The sequence below is a fragment of the Typopeltis vanoorti genome, chromosome 3 (assembly GCF_054136105.1).
Source record: "Typopeltis vanoorti isolate ZY-2024b chromosome 3, IOZ_Tvanoo_1.0, whole genome shotgun sequence".
NCBI lineage: Eukaryota > Metazoa > Arthropoda > Arachnida > Uropygi > Thelyphonidae > Typopeltis > Typopeltis vanoorti.
This window is the reverse complement of record NC_143551.1, coordinates 38,945,123-38,971,776: the sequence shown is the minus strand read 5'-3', so window position 1 is coordinate 38,971,776 and position 26,654 is coordinate 38,945,123. Positions and strand designations below refer to the sequence as shown.

General features: G+C 36.2%; 1 protein-coding gene across 1 annotated transcript in view; it reads right to left on the bottom strand.

Annotated features, from left to right (window-relative positions):
- Window positions 1-558: 558 nt before the first annotated feature.
- The window catches only part of snRNP-U1-C (small ribonucleoprotein particle U1 subunit C), a 112,556-nt gene continuing 86,460 nt past the window's right edge, over window positions 559-26,654 (bottom strand). The window contains exons 4-6 of the mRNA XM_090415569.1: window positions 11,509-11,616; window positions 1,061-1,198; window positions 559-893 (exon numbers count right to left, since the gene is read on the bottom strand). Of these exons, the coding sequence (XP_090271695.1) occupies window positions 775-893; window positions 1,061-1,198; window positions 11,509-11,616 (365 nt within the window). The 3' untranslated portion in view covers window positions 559-774. The remainder of the gene's footprint in view (window positions 894-1,060; window positions 1,199-11,508; window positions 11,617-26,654) is intronic.

Below are 26,654 nucleotides of genomic sequence, written 5' to 3'. Positions count from 1 at the left end.
CGTTTATGTTTCTTTCTTGACCTGTTTTAAGCTTTTTTTTTTATTACCTTATGTATGCCCAGACGAAGCCAACAGTCACGTTGGCGAAACTAGTCGGCTTAACGTGCTATTAAAATCTTCGGCAATATATCCCAGTCAAATTTTATCACTGAATTAGATTATCATACTGGTTTTCATTATAATAAAAGGCAGATATTCAACAAGATCCTGTGGGAGTGAGGGAGAAAAAATCTTAACAAGTAAACACAACAGCCACTCAAAGAGTAGCTACAGTCAAATGACTAGATGTGATTCAACAATTTCACTTAGCTGAAATTATCATCATACTACTTATAATATTCAGCAGTATAATAGGAATTATGCCTATTAAGCCTACTTGTGCTGGAATTCTGTATTAACTTATAACTTGTCATAATATATGAAAGTTTTTAACATAAAGTACAGCCTTCATATTTTGGCACTTATTTATTTTTAAGTTCTATGAGTTTTAACCATGGGTGCAAGGGCCAACAATAAAATTATTATGAACTAAGTGATGGTATGCAAAAATAATCACTAAAACAAATAATCACAAATTTACTTGTATAAGTTATGTACACCTATCTTCTTCCTTTGAAAGTCAAACCTTCAAGATTTTATGAAGAACTGTTCACAAATATATGGCACACACACACACACACACACACACACCAACAACTGGCCAGACATATCTCTAAAGTCTTGCACATAATGTTCAACTTAATGTACTCTTTTTTTTTTCCCTAAAGAAATACATCACTTCTTGACACCTGGTGGCTGCTGTACAGGAGTAGACATTAATGGTGGTCTCATGTGTCCAGGAACAGGACCCATTGGCATCATAGGTCCTATGGGTCCAACAGGAGGCCTTAACCCTACAAAAATAGTTACATTCAAATAACTAAACAAGAAAACTAAGCAAAATAACATGTTAAAACTGGGCACCTGTTAAACTGTTCTGCAAAATGTCTTAAATAACATTTAAGATGTTCACCAAACATGTAAATATGAATGTAAACCATTAAATAAGTGAAAAGAATACCTGGCATCATCATATTTGGAGGTAATGGACCTGGAGGACCCATAATTGGCACTGGACCTGGAATACGCCCTGGAAGGGGACCAATAGGTGGGGGTCCTAGTGGCATTCTATGTGGAGGTGCAGCTGGTCTCGTTGGGGCTATTAAAAGAAAGGAAAAATGGGAAAGTATTCACTATTATATCTTCCTCTCCGCATTTTCCCGCTTCTATTGCAGGGTCTGCGTGTTACGTAGATACGACTCTTGTTGGTACACCCCCCCCCCCCCCCAGCCAGCCTGTCGCCGAGCGGAAATGTATTTTTGACTGTAGCAGAGTGTGTCCATGGGGCTGGTTTGCTTGCTTGCGAGATGAAAAACCCCAGATAAACTGGGGGAAATTGAAAACTTTTTTTTTTAAAGTATTCACTATTATATAAGCACTGTAAAAAAAAAATTTTTTTTAAAATTTATTTGTTTGTAAAAGATTTTTCTTCTGTGTTTAGTACATTATACTTCACATGCAATTATATTTTTGTTTCCATAAATATTTTAGCCTAGCATCAACAATGATGTGATAGATTATTTCCCTCTACTAGTGTAGTGTACTACTCAGAGCAACTTGTGAAATTAAATGCTAATTGTACAGAAAAACATGTCAAGAAATTACATCATCATCAAATTCCTGACATGTACTCTCAAGGGGTGTACAGGATATTATGGTAGTACTACATGAAAAACTTACAACATTACTAACTTCCTATCAATAATTTTCCTCCAAATCAATCTGTTATCTGCCAACATTATCATATCTTATTTGCTAATCTTTCCTCTCCCATCCTGTTTAAGTGACCATACCAAACGATTAGTTCTGCTAACACATTCCTGGATGCTAACAATGTCAAGTTCTTTCCTAATATCTTCATTGATGCCATCTGTTCGTGCCCGTAATCAGGACTCTCATATTTGTAGTCTTTGGCCAAGTGTTTTATTTCTAATCCAGCTCTCAGATCCATCAATTAAAATTGGTTTGAACACTTTCTTGTGTACAGCAAATTTAGTGTTTTGACTCATTTCTCTCTTATTCTATATAAAGTTATTCAGCTGACTTTCTACCGACTGGCTTTGTTGATTCTGTTGTTTATTTCCATATTTACCATATTTGACAGAGTATAAGACGCACTTTTTTCCTTTGGAAATAGGTCTGAAAAACAGAGTGCGTCTTATACGCCAATAGTCAGATACTCACAGACCAGAAGATGTTAAAAATCAACTCAAGAAATTGAAAACTCAGTTAGCTGTAATTCCAGGAGGTCTAACTAGTTAGCTTCAACCTTTAGATGTCTGTATTAATAAATTTAAGGGATTTATGAAGGAAAAGTGGATCAGCTGGATGCAGTCTTCAGATTTTGAAGTTATGCCACCAGGAAGAAAGAAGAGGCCTAGCATTTTGCAAATTTGTGAGTGGGTCAAAGCTTCATGGGATGCTGAGAAAACTGAGACAGTAGTTAAAAAAAATCATTTAAGAAGTGTGGCATTAGTAATGCACTGGATGGTACAGAGGACAATTTGTTGTATGAGGACTCAGATTCTGATTGAGAAGAGGTTTCAAGTGTCTCTTCATTTAGCTCTGGAGATGAATTTCTGGGTTGACGAAGATTAAAAGGTGGGAACCCTTTCCTAATTAGATTAGGTATTTGTTGAAAGTAGACCTGCTTATTACTTTATATTTGAAATACTGTAAATTCATTATAATATTCAGTCATAAAGTTTTTTTCCTAAAAAATGTGTACAAAAAAGGGGGTACATCTTATACGCCGGCAAATACGGTAATTTACCATCTTCACTAAAGATCATGCCTAAGTAGCTGAAATGTTTTACTTGTTTTATGGGTTCTCCATTCACGATACAGTTGATATTTTCAATGTTTCTGCCTATTTTCATTGTCATTGTCTTGTTATTGCTGATTTTCCTACCAAATTTATTACAACAGTTATTCAATTTAGTCAGAGAATCTTGCTGATTTGTACTGGATTTATTTAAAAGTATAACATCATCTACAAGTAAAGATCTGAGATTAACATCTCCAATTTTGATATCGGGTTTAATATTGCTTTCCTTCATGTGATCCATATAGATAATGAATAACAGAGGGGATAATGCACATCCATGACTGACACCAGATTTAACATCAAACCATCTTCCTGTACTTCCTTCAATTCGAACTGCTGATTTACAACTCAAATAAAGACCACGTATTGCTTGATATAATGTCCCATTGACATCATAAACCGTATCGTTTTGAATAGCTTTTCTCTTGGTACCTTTCCATATGCCTTTTGCAGGTCTACAAAACTTAAATACAGATCTTTGTTATATTCTCATGATTTCTCATCTATTTGTCATAAAAGAAAAATGTGATCATGACAGCCTGTATTTGGCCTTAATCCAGCTTCACCAAGCTTCCCTTCCACAATCTTTCTCAAGTACGTTTACATAAATCTTATCAGGAACACTCATCTGGAATTCATTCCTCTCAGTCTCCAGGCATTCTGAACTATGCAGTGCAGCCACTGCAAGACTTTTATACCACCATACTTGAGCATTTATGGTCGAATGTCATCTACTCCTGCTGTCTTTCCACATTTCATGCTTTTGATGGATATGTATTCCTGATTGCATGTCTGTTGAGTGTTTTTTACCACTGTGCTGTAATCACTGCTTGTTTCATTTAACAATTTTTCAAAGTAATTACTCCATACATCAAGGATATCTTTTTTTCTCCAGTTTTCATGTCATCTCTAATTTCTTTTACAGCACTCTTTCCTCCATTTCTGAGCTTTTTCAACAGCCTCGAAAATATTTTGCCACCTTCCTGATATTTATTTTCCATGTTCTTATCAAATCTTCCCATGACTTTTATTTAGTTAGTTTTAACAGTGTTTAACTTTCTTACACTTGTCTCTGTATGCTCTAAGAGCACAAGCTGACTTATTCACCAAGAACTTATGCTTTCTTCTTTTCCTTCCTGTGTCCACCATGGAGTTCTGATTTTTCTATCCTTTTAGACAACCTTACCATATGTCTCACTGGCTGAATCAATCAATGTTTTCTTCAGGGCTTGGCAACGAATATCCAAGGTTTGGTTCCTGTTCTCAAACTCTTTCATTTTTTCTTGAATAATGTTTGTGTATTTTCGTGTCAGATGGTGGCGGTATGTCCAGCATTATAATACAGTGGATTAAAAGTCTACAGTTCACATCTGAGAGCTGCTCCAACTTTTATTCACTTTAAAACTTTCTTACATGTTCTTCATTTCAGTATGAAATTCAATTTCATCCTGCTCAAGACTAAACAGTGATCACTTCCAATTTCAAATCCTTTGTACACTCTAGTATTCTGCACCAGTTAGAAAACATCACTATCAACAATAACATTGTTCAAGTAATGTCAAGAAATTACTTCTAGCACAAATTTCCAGTCATCGTGAATGGTTGAGTGAATAGTGTCTACACTACTAGCAACAGATTGTGGATTTGAATTCACAGTAGCAAATATATTTTTTCAAGTCTTTAGATGGTAGATGATTTATAATGCTAGACATACTGCCACCATCTGACACTAAAATCTATGGGAACTGGATTCATGTAATGTGCCATTAAGTTTCCAACCTTTTATGCATGGTGTTATAAAAAAAAAGCATTATATAAGTCCATTACTAAAAATTTCCTGAAAGTTTTATCTAATCTAAATTACTACTATTACAATGAACTAGATTGCTATAAGAATGAAAAAGTTATAGATAAATTTCTGCAAAAAGAAAAAAATAAAATAAATAAATTTGTGTGTAGAGGCTTAAGTGCTGTGAGGATATCATGTTGGAGGCTTAATGGAATGTATACAGCACTCAGAAAGGATTAACATAGGTTTAATACTTCCTATATTTCGTCCTAGTCACTAGGACATCTTCAGGGATTACAAAAACAATTAATGTAACATGAACACAAATATTATACAATATTAAGCCCAACCACGTGGGTGACACTAAAGTCCTATCTAGGTGGGGTGCCCTGGAATGTAAAGTTGGACCTCTGGTGATGAGTATTTCCCAAATCTTCGGAAGCTTAATGCAACTGTATTTATTAAGATTTGGTTGATTTCTGAGAGCTGCTGCTGCTTCTAAGAATAGTCTCTCTTTCTTGAATTTGCTGTGGTGGAGCATGGTGGTTTTCTTCCAAGAGACCCTGTGGGTGGTGTCCAAGACATGGTCAGCCAAGCCTGACTGACCACAGTTGTGTTTACAGATGTAAGACGTGTTCCTCCCGGCGGATGGATGCTGATCTGCCTGTCTGTCCATTTATTATATAATATCTTTATATAATAAAAAATATTTTATTATATAAAGATATTTACAAATTCTTACTTCATTTTTATTTATTGTTACAATCATTTGTATTAGCAATATTCAGTTCATCTTCACTCTTGGTGCTATCAGTCGTCTCGTTAATGTCACTGTTCGTATTACTTTCATCTGAACTATTGTTGTCACTCACTTCAAAAACTGCGTCATCTTCGGTACCATCCATCACATTACTTATCCTGCATGTCTTAAATGACTTTATAATCATCTCTTCTTTCACAGCTTCCCATGAATTTTTCACCCAGGTACATACTTCTGAAATTGTTGGCCGTTCCATACGTCCTGTTGCTGTAAACATCGTGATTTGGCTTTGCCATCCATTCGTTCCACTCTTCCCGCATGAAATTTTTGAATGGTTTATTAATAGATCCATTCAAGAGCTGTAATTGACTTGTAAGGCCTCCAGGAATGACAGCTAATTCTGTGTTCATTTCTTTTGGAAGCTTCTTGGTTCATTCTGTTTATGTGCTCTGAATTGATCCCACACTAACATCACAGGCTTTTTAAAAAACTCACCTGGACGTTTTGCTCATATCTTTTGTATCCATAATTTCATTCCTGTTTCGTCCATCCAGCCTTTATCTTGAACGTGAATAATAATGCCACGAGGAATTTCATCTCTCGGTAACGTTTTTCTCTTGAAGATTAATACGGAGAGGTAGTTTTGTTCCGTCCACGCAACAAGCTAAAAGTACAGTGTAGTGAGTTTTTTCTTAACCTGTTGTTTTGATCACTATCGATTTGGTGCCTTTTGAATATACTGTCTGATTTGAAGGAACATCAAAAGTTAGAGGCACTTCATCCATGTTCGCAATTTGATTAAGCTCAAAGTTAAATTTACTTCTCGCTGATATGACAAATCAATGGAATTTTATAATTTTAGCTTTATAGTCAGTCGACGGGGTGCTTAAGGGTCAAAGCTGTATAACTGAGAGGAGACCTCCACATAGCCTTTAAAGGAATGCGGAGAACCGACCAGGGCTTCTGACCTAATGTCCAATCCTCACCTTCTCGTGGTGCACCCTGTTGGGTATCTACTTGGATACTGAACGAACGAGGATGGGCTGGCAATTTGGGATTTAGCCGACCAAATTGTATGCTTATTGGTTAAACCAAAATAAAAAATGATGGTACAACATGACAAAATTTCATGCCGGCTGGGGCGTCGCCCGGTTAAACAAGGCCCCCGTTGTTTTCGCCAGGGAACCAGGGCGAACAGAGAAAAGTCAGCTACTGGAACAGATAAGAAAACAAACCCCAACTCAACATCACTAGAGTAAAAGATCGCTACTGTCAATGTAAGAAGCCTGAATGGCAAAGAAATGGAGCTAGCTGAGGAATTAGATAAGTACCAGATCGACATAATAGGGGTGACTGAAACAAAAAAAAGACCAAAACTGGTGAGATCTTTCTGAGCAATAAATACAAAATGTTATATTCAGGCAATGACAATCAAGGAAAAGAAGGAGTAGCCATAGTATTCAACAAAAAATACGAGGCTAATCTTCTTGAATGGCAGTCAGTCTCAAGTAGAGTAATGTGGGCAAATATGAGAATGAGGAACTAGACAATGAGACTTATTTGTGCCTATGGTCCCACAGAAGGTTCTACTAATGTAGAAGTGGAGGAATTTTTTGAGGTTTTAGAAAAAGCAACTGACACAATGAAAAAGGAAAAGTTGGACCTTGTTGGGGATCTAAATAGCAGAGTAGGAAATGATTGAGAGACATACAAAATATTTTGGGAAAATTTGGAGAAAAGAGCAAAGCTAATAATAATGGCAAATATCTGTTGGATTTCTGCTCAGGACATGGACTGGTTATTACTAACACTAGTTATTTCAAATCCTCTGTACACCCTGGTGCAGGACACCAGAGTGTACAGAGGATTTGAAATTGGAAGTGATCACTATTTAGTCTTGAGCAGGATAATATTGAATTTCATATTCAAAAGAATAACATGTAAGAAAGTTTTAAAGCAAATAAAGTTGAGCAGCTCTCAGATGTGAACTGTAGACTAAAATACACAAAGATTATTGAAGAAAAAATGAAAGAGTTTGAGAACAGGAACCAAACCTTGGAGATTCAGTGGCAAGCCTTCAAAAAAACACTGATTGATTCAGCCAGAGAGGCATCGGGTGAGGTTGTCTGCAAGGATAGAAAAATTAGAACTCCCTGGTGGACACAGGAAGTTAAAGAGGCAGTGAAGGAAAAGAAGAAAGCATATCAAAAGTTCCTGTCAAATAAGTCAGCTTGTGCTCTTAGAGAATATAGAGACAAATGCAAGAATGCTAAACACTGTGTAAAACTAGCTAAACAAAAGTCATGGGAGGACTTTGGCAAGAATATAGAAAATAAATATCAAGAAGGTGGCAAAATATTCTGGAGGTTGTTGAAGAAGCTTAGGAATGGAGGAAAGAGTGCTGTAAAAGGAGTTAGAGATGATAAAGGTGACATGAAAACTGGAGAAAAAGATATCCTTGAAGTATGGAGTAATTACTTTGAAAAACTGCTAAATGAAACAAGCAGTGATGACAGCACAGTGGTAAAAAACAATGACCAGGCATGCAGTCAGGAATACATATCCATACTGGAAGTAGAAAAAGCCATCAAAGGCTTGAAATGTGGAAAGGCAGCTGGAGTAGATGATATTTGACCAGAAATGCTGAAGTATGGTGGTATAAGAGTGTTACAGTGGTTGCACTGCATAGTTCAGAAAGCCTGGACAGAGGGACGAATTCCCGATGATTGGAGTAGAGCTCTCATAGTACCCATATATAAAAAGGGAAATAAAACTGAATGTGAGAATTACAGAGGTATTTCCCTACTGAGTGTTCCTGGCAAGATCTATGCAAGTATACTTGAGAAACGGTTGAGAAGAATTGTGGAAGAAAAGCTTGGTGAAGAACAAGCTGGATTCAGGCCAAATAGAGGCTGTCACGATCAGATCTTCACTTTACGACAAATAGTCGAGAAAGCATGGGAATATAACAGAGATCTGTATTTAAGTTTTGTCGATTTGGAAAAGGCATATGACAAGGTGCCGAGTGAGAAGCTATTCAATACGCTGCAGTTATATGGTGTCAATGGGGCATTGTATCAAGCAATACTTAGTCTTTATTTGAGTTGTAAATCAGCAGTTAGAATTGAAGGAAGTACAGGAAGATTGTTTAATGTTAAATCTGGTGTGAGACAAGGATGTACATTATCCCCTCTGTTATTCATTATCTATATGGATCACATTATGAAGGAAAGTGGTATTAAACATGATATCAAAATTGGAGATGTTAATGTCAGCTCTTTGCTTTATGCAGATGATGTTATGCTTCTAAATAAATCCGCTACAAGTCTGCAAGATTCTCTGACTAAACTGAATAGTTGTTGTAATAGATATGGTATGAAGGTCAGCAATAAAAAGACAAAGACAATGAAAATAGGCAGAATCATTGAAAATGTCAACTGTGTTGTGAATGGAGAACCTGTGGAACTAGTAAAACATTTCAGCTACTTAGGCACGATTTTTAGTGAAGATGGTAAATTAAATATAGAAATAGACAACAGAATCAGCAAAGCTGGTATGGTGGGAAGTCAGTTGAATAAATTCACATGGAATAAGAGAGAAATTAGTCGGAACACTAGATTAGCTGTATACAAGACAATGTTCAAATCAGTTTTAACTGATGGATCTGAGAGCTGGGTGTAAAACACTGGACAAAAGACTAGAGACCGCAGATATGAGAGTCCTGAGAAAGATTAGAGGCATGAACAGATGGCAGCAATGGCAATATCATATTAAAAATGAGGATATTAGGAAAGAACTTGACATTGTCAGCATCCAGGAATGCGTTAGCAGAGCTAATCTCAGATGGTATGGTCACTTAAATAGAATGGGAGAGGAAAGATTAGCAAAACAAGTGTTCTCTGCCAGGTTGGCAGGAAAACGACCCAGAGGAAGACCAAGATATAGGTGGATTGATACGGTACAAAGTGCCTTAGACGATAGAAATATAAGATCTGATAATGTTGGAGTCTTGACAAGTAACAGACTGATTTGGAGGAAAATTGTAGATAGGAAGTTAGTAATGATGTAATTTTTTTCATGTAGTACTATCATATCCTGTACACCCCTTGAGGGTACATGGCAGGAATTTGATGATGATGATAGTCAGTCGGCATTTTTGGGCTAGAGTGGTTTTTGTACGCATGCATAACCCATGTCTTTTCATAAATCAAAAGCACCAAGATGGTGATCTGGTAAAATCTAAAATTTCATTAGCAGTTGCCCATCGTTTTGATGATTTGTTACCCAATTTTTCATCTGTACTTCTAATTCTGGCCATTTTTCTAGGTGCAAACAGAATGTTTTCTTGTGTTTACACAGCAGTTTTAATTGTTCCTCTTGTTTTCTCCACTCACGAACCATTTTTTCTGTTGGTGGTGGACCAAAATGTCTTTCTGCTGCTCTGTTTCTATATTATTTTCCATAATTTATCACATTTAATTTATAACTCATGTTATATGAAAGTCTTTTTTGTTTTACACTCATTTTTTCTAATTTTAATATAAAAATTTTATCAACTTATAAAAAATAATTCAAATGAACATACAAAAGCGCATATGTTTACACACTAATGACTACTAACGCTCTAAATTGGTGATTCACCCACATGCAGCGAGATAACTTAGGTACCTACCGTCAGTGGCGTCTTACTAATTTTATGTTAATAAAATTAGTAAGATGCGTCAGTAATTGAACTTTGCTAACAGCTTCGGTACAGTGTAAAGATTCATATTTTAATGTTACCTTCAGACCATGAGACGCACTCCAATTTTCAGTCGATTTTTCTATGTAAAAAGGTGCGTCTTATGGTCCAAAAACTACGGTATATATATATATATATATATATATATATATATATATATACAGGGTGTTCGGGATAAATTTGACATATTTATAATTAATTATATTTTTCCGTAAGTTACATGTATTAACACACACTTCTCTTCATTTAAAAGTTTGGACCCTTCTTCATTCATATACAAGATGTCAGAAAGGATGGATAGCTGGAACCCACCTGAATCATGGAAGAGAATAACTTGTATCATGATGATTCGTGCCCGCCATCAAAATAAGGATATTACGACTGCTGCCCAATGCTCCCTGAATACAGTAACAACAATCAGGCATGAACTAGAGACTTGCAATGGTGACTACGAGGATGTAGCAAGAAGAAAGATCCCTAGCAGACGATCTGATTGCGTTCGTACAGCAGAATTCCTCGCAAATCTGCAGGAACAGGTGTTGAAGAACCCTGGCATTGGAATTCGGGCTTTGTTCGTGGAGTTGCTAACTGTAGTCAAGCCCTGGATAACAAGGGTAGCCAATGGTAGGCCGTATGTATGGCAGCAGGATTCGGCCCCTTGCCACACCTCTGGGAAAAGTCAAAAATGGTTGTCTGAAAATTTCTACGACTTCACCAGTCCAAATGTTTGGCCCCCAGACCTTAACCCCATGGATTATTTTGTATGGGGCGCAGTTGAAAAAGACATCAATCGCACTTCCAGTAATACAAAAGCCCAGTTAATGGATAAAATTAAAACAGTTTTTGCGGCCCTTCCCAGGGAGACTGTAGCATCAGCTTGTTCGAGGTTCCGAAGCAGAATTGAAGCTGTGATCGATGCTAATGGTGGTTATTTTGAGTAAATCTTGTTGATAGTATTGTAATTAACTCTGCCTGTAATGTTTTTTTGTCAATTCATTAAATTTAATAGATACAAAGAAGATTTTCTTTTTCCTTACGAAACTGTCAAATTTATCCCGAACACCCTGTATATATATATATATATATGAGTAATATTTGGTTCCACTATAAAAGTGTTATTTTGTTTCCAGGAGTTTGCTGTATACTATATTTTATTTAATTCTTTTTAATTCCAAACATAAACTTGCTGAACTTTACACCAAAAAAAAAAAAAAAACTGCTTTAATAAGATTACTGTATCTCTTACATAATTGATAACCAGATCAATGTTTTAAAATCGTAATTATTTTTACCTTGCAAACTTGGAGGAGGTGGTATCATTGCCCCAGTAGAAGCTGGTGGCAGTACTGGAGGTTGTCCAAATTGGCCACCTTGAATTTTACCAGCTTGAAAGGCAGCAGCTGAAATACAAATATATATATATATCATTAACAACTGACTTAAAATTTTCCAAACTACTTATTGAAGAGAATTCGCTCCACAAAATAAATATGCATTATGGACACATTTTAAATGTTTTGAAACAAATCACAAGTAAATGAAGAGATGCATTTGCAAGTACATGTGTGTGCATGCATGCGCGCGCACACACACACACTGAATTAGAAACCTTTATATAGGTGTACGTAAATGTCACTTATGCTGGCCTGGTTGGCTGAGTGGTTAGCATACCCACTATGGACATGGATGTTTGGGATTGTCTTTAGGCAGGAGATGAATTTCATTGCCCAGGATGAGACCACCGCCTTGCTTATTAGAGGCCTGAAGTGGCTTGAAGTTTGGTTTCTAGAGTGGGGATTTTCGGATTATGTAAAAATAAATAAAAATTACAAATATATATATAAATAATTAATAAAAAAAATGGGCAAAAATTTTTTTAAGCCCAACCATGGTTTACTAATCACCTTTAGTGAGTGAGTGTCACAAAAAAGTACAGCATATATGCAAAATACTTGGACACATGTTCTAGGTAACTATTTAAGAATGCTGGTGGTATGTAATCATCAAGAGAGTTGTAAATCATAATGAGAAAAACAAAGTATCTTTCAGAGTTCAATAAAGAGCTTATTGTGGGTGCTCATCTGGGTAGTTTCTCACAAGGTGAGATATCCCAGGTGTTTAACCTTTAATTAGTTGCATGGGGTTTATTTGACCCCAGATGTCATTCAAGTTTGATTTCTGACAAAACCGACGATGGATTTTTGTTGCGATTTCGAGTAGCTGAGTTTCTTATGGCCCCTGCACCAAATCAGTCACGTGCAATCGGTTGTGGAGTAAGGAGTGATTTCTGACATTTTGACCCCATGCAACTACTTACATATTTCTCCAGAAGATCTACAACCAGAACCAAGCACTTCTGGATATTCCCGGGGCCACTGTGTAATATGTCCAAGATTGAAGGATGTCTGAGCTTTTGTTGCAATGAGCATTCTTCAGTAAGATGCAATAATTGTATGGAAAATTAAGACTGAATAAAAATATTAATAATTAACATAAAAATAAAGCAATATTAATGATTTGTTTATTTCATTTTACTCATCATAATCAACCTTATAATAAATAAAAACATTTCATGAGAAATATCATAACTTTAATTTTGTGGTCAAATAGGCTCCATGCAACTAACTATGTAACAAAAAAGATTTGACTAATTAAGGATAGATCAGCGGGAAAATAATCCACTTTGCTTGTCTAAGAGATGTAACTGTGGTCCTAAGACGGTCTGTCAGGTATGAGATCACTGTCGGCAATTGAAGAAAGCATAGGTAACACTCTGTCTCCTGTACTGGCATACAGCTACTTGGAAGCCTGAAGAAAAATCCATGAACACCTTTCCTTTCCATTAAAATCAAGACTGTGGAAGAGATACATCGATGATATTTTTTGATTTGGAGACATAGTCCAGACACACTCCATGATTTTGTAAACCATCTGAACAGCTAAAATCCAAAAATAAAATTCACCGCAGAGTTAGAAATCAATGGTTGCCTTAATATCCTGTAATGCAATGTGCATATCCTTAAAGACATGTATAATGCTATGCATTACTTCAACCTTGGTATCACTTCTTGGTCTGGCTTCCACTGATGAGAGCTCAATAAATGTTGAAACTGGTCTGGGCAGTGGCCCTTCTCATAATGCACAGCATTATACATGCCCATAAGGATATGTGCATTGCATTATGGGATTACTACTGCAATTGAAGAGCCATTACCCTAAGTTCTTTTCTGGATATCAAACTTATTTGCACTCAGTTTCATCATTACTGATGTGATGATGAAGAAATTACTAAAGAACCAGTGTTTTTGGGAGACTTTTCAAAACCCTTGTTCAATCCACCTGCATGCCATGTTGTAGATAATGATGAAATGAGAAGTTATGGTTCTCTTCCAAACATTTACTAGGTATTTCTACCAAGTTATCGAACATTCTTAAAACACTATAAATTAAAGATACCAAGAAATTATATTCTCAGTTTCATCCTTTATCCAAGTGTAAGCAAACAAAGTTTGCATGCAAAGCCACTTCCCGACTGGGTTACTTGTGTATAGATTTCACATCAGTTGCCTTAATAGCCCATAATGCAATGTGCATATCCTTACAGACATGTATAATGCTATGCATTATGGGAAGGGCCACTACCCAGACCAGTTTCAACCTTTATTGAGGTCTCATATCAGAAATATGATTTCTGCATTACTTCAACCTTGGTATCACTTCTTGGTCTGGCTTCCACTGATGAGAGCTCAATAAAGGTTGAAACTGGTCTGGGTAGTGGCCCTTCTCATAATGAATAGCATTATACATGTCTGTAAGGATATGTGCATTGCATTATGGGATATTAAAGCAATTGATGTGAAGCCATTAGCCTCTATACACCAGTAACCCGTTGCGAAGTGACTTCACACGCAAACTTTGCTTACACTTGAATAAAGGATGAAACTGAGAATATAATTTCTTGGCATCTTTAATTCATAGTATAACCAAGCGAAAAAACTTTCAACATTCTTAAGAAACTTAAAATCTGAACTTCATTCACATCTCTAACCATTCTTGTAGTTGTTTTTCAGCTGAATGTCCTGTTTGTCCAAAATACAAGCAGAGGCATTCACACTGAACCTGGTAAACGCAAGTGAGGAAGAAAGGGGACCAATTTACTGCACTGCAGCAAATATGAGACACTATTCTTAGAATCTGCCTCAGCCTTAAGAAACTACCCAAACCTCAACAAGTTTAGTTGCATGAAAATGTCCCAAATTTGGTTAACAATCATCCTCTAAACTTTAGTCCAACAGCCAAGAACATTCATTTAATCCACTAGGGGGCACTATTTAGGAATTAAGACTCAAATTTGGTTGCCATGCTTGAGCCTTATTTACCCACTGTTAGTGTCTGCATGCACATATACTATACTGTATTCCCTGATGATGGTAATTTGACTTTTCCAAAATACTGGAAATATTAAATTTTTATAATTAATAATTATGTTGTAATTTTCTTAAAAAATACAGTGATGAATAGCCAATGTATAAGCATTTCTACCAGAATGTTTTTCTATAACTTAAGCAGACGAAGTTTGTATGTGAAGTATCTTCATGACTGCTTCACAGCCTACTTGCATAATGACAACTCCTAACCGTGTTACAAATTTCCTTGGTATACCACAATGCAAAGTATATATATACATATACACACAGGTATCCCGCGATTAATGCGGTTAATTAATCCTTCAATGTTATGGCGTATATCAAAATTGTGTTAATCAAATCTAATAATCAATGGTAAAAATTACAATTCATCCATAATCGATTACTATATTAATAATTCATAGGAGACTGCATAGCAGGAATGGCGTCATCATGCTCACGTCACGAGGCTTGCATGTTTTTGCATGATAAATGTAACCCTGCGGAGCTCGCGGTGGTAAAAATTGCAGCATAGGTTACGGTATATCTGAGAGATACATTCATTACTAGTATGTGCTAAAATGCAATAAAACATAAAGAAAAAACACTGCAAATATAATACATGATGGTACAAATTAAGTGGATATTGAATCCAACATTATTTCATAGCCAAATATAGAAACTACAAGAGTTTCATGCTGAATATATAGAAACTAAAAGTTTTGGCAGATGCAGGCATATGCAAACTTATGGGCAACTCGTAGTAAAGGTGGTGTAAGCTCTAGATCACTTTCCTTAGTATTTTCTATAATGTAAAGCACATCTAGAGGACATGTATGATAAATAAGCCTTTGGCTCTCTATTTCAGTAATACATGATGGTTTATTTATTTTCAGTTACAATCTAGAAATTATTGAACAAAGAATTAAAAAAAAAACCAACCAAACCAAACCAACCAGATACAATTTACTGTCAAATATCACAAACCTTTACATAACATGTGTTAAACCAAACTGAAAGCAAAAAACAGTGCGGAAGATCACTCATAACATATGAATGCACAGCTACTCATGCACCTCCATGCTATACACTGAATTGCGTAAGAATATTTATATACATTTTGCATGTGTCTGTCAGATCAGTTGCAAGCTCCGCAGGGTTAAAGGCGAGTTAATCAAAACCCGCGTTAAGCAAGGGATACCTGTATATATATATTAGGGTTACCAAGTAATTTTATAAGCTTGGTTATTTAACTCCTAATCCCAAGTATACAAACAATTTAGACTTGAACTATGTTTCAGGTGCAAACTTAATTGTTTGCATACTTGGGATTAGGAGTTAAATAACCAAGCTTATAAAATTACTAGGTAACCCTAATATACAATATCCCCAAGTTAAAAAAAAAAATAATAATTACATATATATATATATATAAAGGGGGGTATACAACTTTGAATGACAATAGAAGCTAAGTAGCAATAGATGAACAATTTTTATTACCATGCAAATGTAGTGTAACACTTGAAGTTTCAACTGCCAGTTAAAGTTCGATATGATTGCCTCCAGTAATTCTACAGACATCCAATCTGTAATCAATTTCCTGTCACACATGACAGAGCATATCTGGCATTACTTCAGCAATGGCAGCAGTAATTCTTTAACGCAGCTCATCCAAACTGGCTGGTAGTGGTTACCAAACACTCAATCTTTCACAAAGCCCCCATAAGAAAAAAGTCTAACAGTGTAAAGTTGGGGGAAACATGGTGGCCATCTACAAATGTCCCCCCCCCTCTACTAATTCATCTGCCTGGAAAACAGGTGTCGAGGTAGGAACATACATCTGTCAGATAATGAGTAGGTGCTCTGTCTTGCAGAAAATGTAAGCACCCATCATGGTCATCATCATCGTCTAATTGTGGCATTAGGTACCCTTTTAACATGTCCAGATACACACAACCAGTTACGGTAAACTCTGAAAAAAATAAAGGTCCATACACTTTCTTCTTGCATTTATGATGCAAAAAACATTAGCCTTTGGGGTGCCAAGAACATGTTCTACAATGGAGTGTGTATTTTCGCTTCCCCAAATTCTGTAGTTGCAAGTGTTTACTTGCCAACTTATGTGAAAGGTGCATTTCACGTAATGATCATGACTACTGATAATTTTTTGTACAGAAATCCTGGAGTATTTTCATATCTTCTTTCTTCGAATGTTATACGAGGGTAAATTTGTAGGGCCTTAAATGTAAATGCTGCCATAAAACATGTCTCACACAGTCACATGTGGAATTCTAATTTGACGAGATGCCTGTCTGGTTGACTTTCCAGGGCTTCTCTGGAAACTTTCTTGAACTTCTTCCATAACAGCATCGGCAGCATGTGATTTTCCCATTGGCCTTGGATGATGCACAGAAGAGCCTGTTTCCACAAAATCCATGTGCCATGTGTAAATTGTGCCTCTACTAGGAGGTTCTTTGCCATATTGAGTGCAGAAATTCCTCTGGACCTGTACTGCAAACTTTGTTTTCTCAAACCAAAATACACAGCATGCTCGCTCTGCACCATCGAAAGTTTTCATTTTCAAATAGTGTGACATATCACACCATCTAGTGTTGTCATTTGGTAATAAAGTTACGTGACCAAAAATTTATATGTTTTACTACATTATGACACTCACTCAGCTTTTGTACATTTTCTCAGTTCTGCAAAGTTGTATACACCCTTTTGAAACACCCTGTGTGTGTATGTGTGTGTGTACATGCGTGCGTGTGTGTGATTTTACTCCCAAATAGTACCCATACCAGGAGGTAATTTATTCCTACATGTAGCTTACGAGTACTGATTAACATTTCTACTTATATTTTTGTATCAATTTTCATATTTACATTTATATTTTTATATATACATATAATTAACACTATACAGTATAATTCACATAACATCAGTATTTATGTTAGATTACAAGGATTGGAAGTTGATCTTGTTGGCAAATTTAATTAATTCAATGTAATACTTTTCGCTAAGGCTCTGTTTTGACACTGGCCACTTGTCTCCGGAAGTGATGACGTGCTGTATTAGGGGCATCTGGATGGAGTCCAATAGCTGACAGTCGTAAAGTATGTGGTCAACAGTCTGTTGAAGGTGTGGATTGCAAATGCATGATGATGATTCCAGGATATGGAATCTGTGTGAGTAGTGTCTTAGTTTTCCATGTGCCATTAGTAGCGTGGTTAAACCTGGAGAAATGTCGTGTTTTTTCAGCCGAAGTCTGCTTCTGATGCTAGGAAAGAATCCTTTGGTTGTTGATCCGTTTTTTTGATCAAGCCTAGACATGTGGGAAAAAGAATGGAAAACATAGTTTTCCATTCTTTTTCCCACATGTCTAGGCTTTTCTCTTCTACAATTGTTTTTATAGCAGATTTCAAGTACTTTTGGTAACTTGTTTCTAGCTGTTCGTTTCTAGCTGCTTCTTTAGCCAACTGATCTGCTCTCTCATTTCTTGCTATTCCAGTATGCGTGTTCACCCAGCAGAACTTGATTTCCCATCACTATAGAGTGAGATTTCAAACCAGATTTCTTGTCTGTTCTATTAATGCAATATGGTTGTTCTGGTTTTTTATGCCGTATATAGTGCTTCTACTATCACTGTAAATTGTTGCTGTCTTTTGATGAAAGGTGCTGAGTTCTAATTCCTGGAGATATGTAAGTGACTGAACTATAGCAAGTTGTTCTGCTTGGCTGCTGGAACAGAGAGGATGCAGTCTAGAGCAGCGTTCTTGTATAATGGGCTGTCTGTTGTATGCAGTGAAAGAACAACCGACGTTCCCTTTGGTTTTGCTTCCGTCAGTGTATATTTGGAATTCGTCACTTTCAGAGCTTTCCTTCTCCTTAATATTTGTTTTCTTTGCTGAGTGAGGCCACTTACTAAAGCGGACATTCGTAGCAATTCGGATCGATGTTGCAACTTTCATTATATCTTCAGGAAGTGATGTCATATATAATAGATAATTCTTGTATTTTCAAGCAGATCGGTGTTAGAGCTGCAATAACGCAAGCTGCCTCGAAAGATATTGTCCTGTATCCTTTAATTATGTGTATGGCTATAAGACATTGAACTCTGTTTAGTTTTTGTCGGTTTATCTTTGATTTTAGTGTATGTTTCCAGGCAGGTGCAGCATAAGATATCAGTGGTAGTATAGCTCCGGTATATATTGTTTTCAGCGCTCATTGGCCTAATCCCTACTTAATCCTTGCCGACTTAGCTAAGAGTCTTACTACTATTTGTAAGCTTTTTTCAGCAACATATGAGAGTGCTTATTGAAGGTAAATATTTCGTCTATTGTTCAGTGACCAGTGTGTGTGTGTGTGTATGTACACACATACACATGTACTTGCAAATGCATCTCTTCATTTACTTGTGATTTGTTTCAAAACATTTAAAAATACGAACACAATAAAAAAAAGCAGTGTGTGTGTGTGTGTAGCTTTACTAAATGTTTCATGGTTAGTGGAGATTTCAGAAACATTCAAGAATGTGTGAACAGAGCTAATCTAAGATGGTATGACCACTTATGGAATGAAAGATGAAAGGTTAGCAAAATCAAAGTTTCATACCCTGACAGCAGGAAACCAACCCAGAGGAAGAGCAAGGTGCACAAGATCTGATAATACAAATTACTTTGGATGAAAATTGTTGATAGGATGCTAGTAATAATGTAAACTTACTTATGTATTGATGGAGCTGTACTTCAGGAAGTGGATGAGATTCGGGATCTTGGAGTGATGGTCGAAAGTGGACTAAAGTTCCAAGGGCACATCGCACATTGCAAAGACTGCACATCATATTGCTGCTAAGATAAAAAGTACATTGACATGTAGGGATAAGGAGGTGGTGGTGCCTCTATATAAGGCACTAGTCAGACCACACATGGACTATTGAACAAATTTGGTTACCTAGTTTTTCATTGTGATGTGTAAACACTAGAGAGGGTCCAAAGAAGAATGACCACAGTGATATCAGGACTCTGGAGGGCATTTGAGGGAATGTGGATTGCAGAGGTTGGTGGATGAGAGGAAAAGAGGAGATATGATAAAGACCTTCACATTAGTTAAGGAATTCTATCAGATTAATATAAAAGGAATTATAAAAAGAGTGGATGTTAAGATGGGAAGAATGACAGGCCATCCTTGGAAGTTGTATAAAGATATGGCGAAGAAGGGTGTGAGGAGCAGATTTTTATGTGGAGAGTTGCTGGTGAATGGAATGCATTGGCAGAGTACACTATGAATGCAGAGTGTGTAAATAACTTCAAAGTTCATTATGACAGACATGTTGCTGTTTGAGTGGGCATTCCAAAATGAATCAATTAACTCCATGGACCAAAATCATAATAATAATATTACTATCATAGTATCCTACAACTGGGGATACACATGAGGAATTACTGATGATGGGAGTATTAGTATTCTCAATTATCTGGGTGCAGATTATCCAAGCACGATTTTTTTAATTTACCAAGTAATCTGATTCATAAACGTATGCACTGTAAATATATAACAGAATATTTGGTTCATAAAAGCAGATTGGGAAGTGTGAGAAAATAGTATATTTCTCTGCGTATGGCTAGCTAAAGAAGTCAGCATATTTCTTAATGCAGTAATTTAATTTCTTGTTACAGATAATTTTTCAGAATTTATATTCCAGAAATTTGTCTTTAAAATAAGCAAAAATTACAGATTATTTGATTAAAACGATATGGATGAATATACAGTAAGAGCCACTATAAGAGCAAACCTCTTATATAACAATGAATTTATAAAAACAGAAATAAGAATTTTACATTTTAAAAAATACACAAAGTGATAGCCTTGGGCCAGTTGTCTCTGATTGGCTACCAGTGGAGATTAAACTGCCCACTCAGTCTCCAAAAGTTAAATAGGGTAAACAGCCCAGCCTACTCCCTATATGGGAACAAAATAGGCGTTAGCTGAGTTGAGCTGAAAAATACACAATAAAATCTAAAATTTGTATTATTTTTCATGCTTTCCAATTACTCATACATTCTTATCACTTCTCCCAATTAGCCCAAATAAGATTACACTGTATTCAGGTATTTTTCAGCAACTTTTTTTTGTTGGCTGGTTATTAAAATTACATCAACATAACTAAAGTTAATAAGACAACTGAAATGAGTATATAAATTGCAAATATTACTAGACCATTTAGTCTGCTGTGTGAAATGAAAAAATCCAATATTACATATCACAAAACCATGCAACCTTAAGAGACTGATTAATTCACCATCATTTGAAAAAAAAACTTCATAATGTTATGTACATACTGATAAGGAGAAAAATTAGTGTCACAAGAAAAAGTTTTTAAAAAAATAAAAAGTCAAACAGGTATGAGGGCTGTTTGAAAAGTTTGGTAAATTTCCAATAGACGGCAATACAATTCGTTCATACCAGTGTCGGCACGTATAATCTTTTTCATGACCCCTGGCAAAATTTTAGCCACATGCAATGCGTAGCTCTTGTTTGGCAAACATTTAAAATGACCATGTTTGCATTTTTCATAAAAATGGAGAAAAAAAAAGTTTCATGCAGTGATAAAACTTTTATTTGAAGAAGTGGACGGCCGCACAGTTCAAAGCCGAGTTAGATGCAGTTCATGGGGACTCTGCATCAGCATTAAAGACTTTATTTTTGGATAAATGAGTTTAAACGTGGTTGTGAGTCCATCAAAGATGAAGCGCGCTTTGGATACCCGAATGAGGTCACTACGAAGGAAATGATTGACAAAGTCCATGGTATCATTATGGAAGGCTGCCGAGTGAAAGTGGGTGAGATTGCTGAGATTGTAGGCATCTCAACTGAACAAGTGTATAATATCCTGCATGAAAAATTGCACATGGAAAAAAAAAAAGCTATGTGCACGATGGGTGCCACGATTGTTGACTGTTGATCAAAAATGCAAGTGAAAAGACATTTCAACGCAATGTTTGGTGATATTTAATCGCAATTTGCAGGATTTTTTGTGTAGATTCGTGACTGTAGACGAAACTCGGATCCACCACTATACACCTGAGTTCAAGCAGCAGTCAAAACAGTGGACAATGCCTGGTGAAAGAGCACCGAAAAAAGTGAAGACTGTTTTGTCAGCTAGGAAGGTGGTGGCCACTGTGTTTTGGGATTCCCAAGGAATTATCATGATAGACTATTTGGAAAAGGGTAAGATAATAACAGGAGTCTATTATGTGTCATTGTTGGATCATTTAAATGAAGAACTGAAAAAAAAACGGAAAAGATTGGTGCATTAAAAAGTGCTCTTTCATCAAGACAATGCACCATCCCACACATCGGCCATCACAATGTCAAAATTGCACAAATGGAGGTTCAAATTGGTTCCACATCCATCGTATTCGTCAGACTTGGCCCCCTTCTTCTTGTTCCCAAACTTAAAAATTTGGCTCGGTGGGAAAAATTTTTCTTAGAACAAGTGTTCTAAGAAAAATTTTTCAATGACAACCTCGAAGGATGTCATCAAGGTTGTCATTGACTATTTTGCACAATTTGACAAATCCTACTTTTTATATGGGATGAAAAAAGTGGAAACTCGCTGGACCAAATGTGTAGATCTCGTGGTGTTGAGAAATAAAGGTGATTTTTTCAAAAAAAAATGTAGTTAACTTATTTTTTTACCAAACTTTTCAAACAATCCTTGTATAAAAGGTGAACTGCAATACCCAAAAATAGAAAATTATCAGGGAAACTTGAGTGCCTGAAAACAAGGAACAAATCTTTGAGAGTAACCAAAAAAGCAAAAGCTAAGAAAGTAAGTGGTGAAGTCATTCATAAGGCCAGAAAAATTAGGACTACACATCCTATTCCATAATAAATTAAGGTAAGGTACAAACATTTATAACAATATATATATATATATATATATTATAGACACACACACACACACATACACACTGACAGTGAACTCACTACTATATATATATGATGATGAGTAGCCTATTTTTCTACCCACTGCAGGATGAAGGCCTCTCCCATTGAGGGAGAATTTGGGTCTAACCACTCGGCCAACCGGCTCTCTCTCTCTCTCTCTCTATATATATACTACTAGGGGGACCCCCCCCCCCCAAGTTCCGGGCTGGTATGCCGGTTCTCCTTCAATTCTGATGACTTGAGACATGAGACAACAATGTGTTTGTTTGTCTCATGAAGGCAAACACATTGTTGGACGTTTCAAAACAATGAAGAGACAAAAAAAGCGATATAAAAACGTTTCAAATTTCGACTTGTCTTTTTATATATATAGAATATATATATATATATATATATATGTATATATAGACACACACACACACACACACACACACACTGATAGTGAACTCAATTGTGCTGAAGCAATATACAAATCAAATCAAATCAAAATCAAAAAGGAAACCAAAACCACCAAATGTCAGACATGTCACAATTTATGACAAAGCTGATCAAACTGCTTTCTGTATTAACTTAAACAACAAACAAAACTGATGACACAACTCAACCAATGTCATACCAGCCAGTAAGCAGTCAAATTAAACAAGACTCACTGTTTTCGTCAAGAAATCAAGGAAACAGTGTAGAGTCAGATAATGGAACAAACTCAGCTTGCAGAACCAAAGATAGCCACCACCATCAACATGATAATTATCATTGGAAATGGAACGTGCAGAAAAATTACAGAAGGATCATGTTACAGTCTTCTTAGGCAACAAAGACTAAAATTGGCAAGATAATGCTAAATAATAAACGTAAAATTATTATTAAGAAAAACCTCCAGGGAGTCAGCGAATTATCGAGGGAGGCCATTATACTACACGCGCCAGATCTCATACTTATTCTTTGAATTCATTCACACTGCTTGCACACACAACACAGCCATTCATGGCTGCACTCTCTCTTGCCCTTTCCCCACTCACCGTAAAATAAAAAATTCCATCAATTGAAATCCTGTATGTCCCTTTCAGAAGATTGTAAGTCACAATCATATCATCTCTCTTTCTCCTGTTTGCTAGTGTCTTCAGTCTACAAATTCTCAATCTGTCTTCATAATCAGTATTCCACAATCCTGATATCATTTTTATTACTCTTTTGCACTTTCTCCACTGTATCAGAATCACAACAGAAACCAAGAGACCAGATCTGTGCACAATAGCCCAAGTAAGGTTTCATCAAAGCCTTGTAAAGAGGCAAAATGACATTCTTATCCTTACATGTGAAAGTTAATTTCAGCATTGCAAGTTATATTTGAAATCCTCACTACATGGCCCCCAAAGATCAAGTTGCTATCTACTAACACTCCAAGATTGCTAGTTTGATCAGTTTCTTCTATCATAATCTCACCAATATAATATGATGTTGGATATCCTTTCCTTCATGCTTGCATGATCAGAATATATCTTACAAATTATGGAAACAACTATCATGTTAGAGTAAAACTTCAGTTTAATATTAACCAAAATAATCACTCGACATTTTGACTTTCACATTAAGGTCATCATCTAGAGCAGTGCTTCCCAAAGTTATAGACGTCAAGGCCCCCCTTGGAAAAATTAAAATATTTCACCGTCCCCATCAAAAAAAAAAAAAAAAATCGTAATACAGACATATATTATTATAATATTTATTGTATTTATATTCATTTCAAAACATAGTAGCGAATATTGCAAAAATCAAATGCAAATATTACATTTTTAGCATTTTACATACACATTTGACATGGAACACTTAGTCTTAAAACATTTTAAATTTGTTTTCATTATTTCACGGTCCTTGGGAACCGTGAAATAATGAAACAGCGGCCCACAGTTTGGGAAGCGCTGTTCTAGAGTATATACTTATATACAGAGAAACAAGCTGCACTACAATCTACATGGCATGCTAAACTTACTGGTCAACCATTAAAACTATCAGCCTGACCTCTAGTGAAAAAAAAAGCCCCTTATCACATTAAAGTTAGAGTCCTGTTATTATTATTATTATCTATTACATTACAAAATTAAATTAAGCTAGAGAGCAACATGTTCTTCAATACAGTCTATGTCCCCATCCTCACCTATGGTCATGAGAGTTGGGTAATGACCGAAAGAATGAGGACACGAATCCAAGCGGCTGAAATGAGGTTCCCTTGAGGGGTTGTGGGGCTGACAAGACTCGACAGAGTCAGAAGTTCTGCAATTCGGGAAACCCTCAATACTCAACTGTTGCTTCTTCGTGTTGAGAGATCACAGTTACGTTGGTACAGGCACCTGGTCAGGATGCCACAAGAGAGGCGCACTCAACAGGCCCTCTTTGCCAATCCAGAGGGTGGGAGGCCACGTGGAAGGCCAAGGACTTGTTGGATAGATTATATCGAAAACCTTGGGTGGACACGTTTGGGAGTCCCATCAGAACACCTGAGCTTGGTGGCGGAGGATCGTGACCATTGGAAGTTTCTCTTGCAGCTGCTGCGTCCACAACCCAACTGATGAGACCTCAATAAAGGTTGAAACTGGTCTGGGTAGCGACCTTCTCTCATAATGTAGAACAGTAATACAGCTCCTAGGAGCTGGGTTTCACATTATGGGTAAATATCAAGAATAGTGATCGGAGCTTGCTCCACCCTTACTATGAGTTGCCTCAGTGTTGCACTACCAAACGGGTTATGTGTTGCACTATTCAGGTATTTGCTTACGCTTGGACTCGCCGAACTTTATATAGTTTCTATATTCAGCATGAAACTCATTGAGTTTCTTTTTTGGCTGTGAAACAATATGGGATGTAATATCCCTTAATGTAAAAGAAATGTTTCTTATTTTGGATGTTTTAATGAAAGGTGGGATTGTTATTACAGGGCACTGTGATTACTCCCTCATTACTGCAAGATGGTTATGGTACCAGGGACAGTTCGTAACGTAGTGACCAACTTGTCCTCTTTGTTGCAGTAGAAGTTAGCATAGCCCTTCTTAATTCATTTTTATAATATCGAGGTAATATACTTACTATTTCCATTTTCTCACCTCGTCCAACAATCCTTTTACGTCCTCTCCCATACTGAACTTATCACTAGTTACGTCGTTAGTAACTACTACAATTATGATCTTGTTTACTTTTCTTTTCTGTTTTTGAATTGCTTGCATTATATTTTTAATTTTTGCTCCTGGAAAACTCGAAGTTATAACCTGCTCATTAACAGCATGTTTTATGATAGAGTCGCCATACCAAATAATATCCTCCTTTTTACAAACAATGTTATTACCTGATTTTCGCTACTTACTGTCTTATCTGATTCCATGCTTTGTTGTTTCTTATTTCACTGCTTAATTTTCTTATGTTCATTCAAATGCCTCTCGACTTCTGTAATTCACATGTCATCTCTCTGATAATCTGCTTTAATTTTACTATTTTGGAGGTAATTCATTTCCAATAACCTCCTCACCAGAGCAAGCCTTTTTGTTCTCAACTTCGCTGCTCTTCTTAGTGTTACGTTTCTTCTTGCATTTTTAGCGCCTATATTTATTATTGTAATATCTTAACAAAAATATGTTATAAAACACTGAATACACTAAACATACAAAAACCTAATATACTATAAAACACTTGCATTTTTCTAAGGGAAAAACACAATAAAACAGATAAAAATCACCAATTTTACACAACTCTAAATTCATCAACCAATCACAATGTAGCCTCTAATCCATAGTAATATGTCACATTCATCTAATAGTGATCAGCAAAAGGCAGGATTAGCAACAGTACTCAATACTAAACACAGATAAACCTCTTGAATGGCAAGCAAACAGAGCAAAGTTTTCAAATGTTGAAATAGGATAATGAGATAATATGTTCTACTGAGGAAGAAGAGATGTTTGAGTCAGTGCAGCTGACAGAAAAAGCTAGTTCTTGCAGAAATAAACAGGAGACAGAGAGAGAGACAAGGTAATGAATACCAAATATATAGCAATATTTTTGGAAAATTTGGAGAAAAAGGGCAAAGCTGA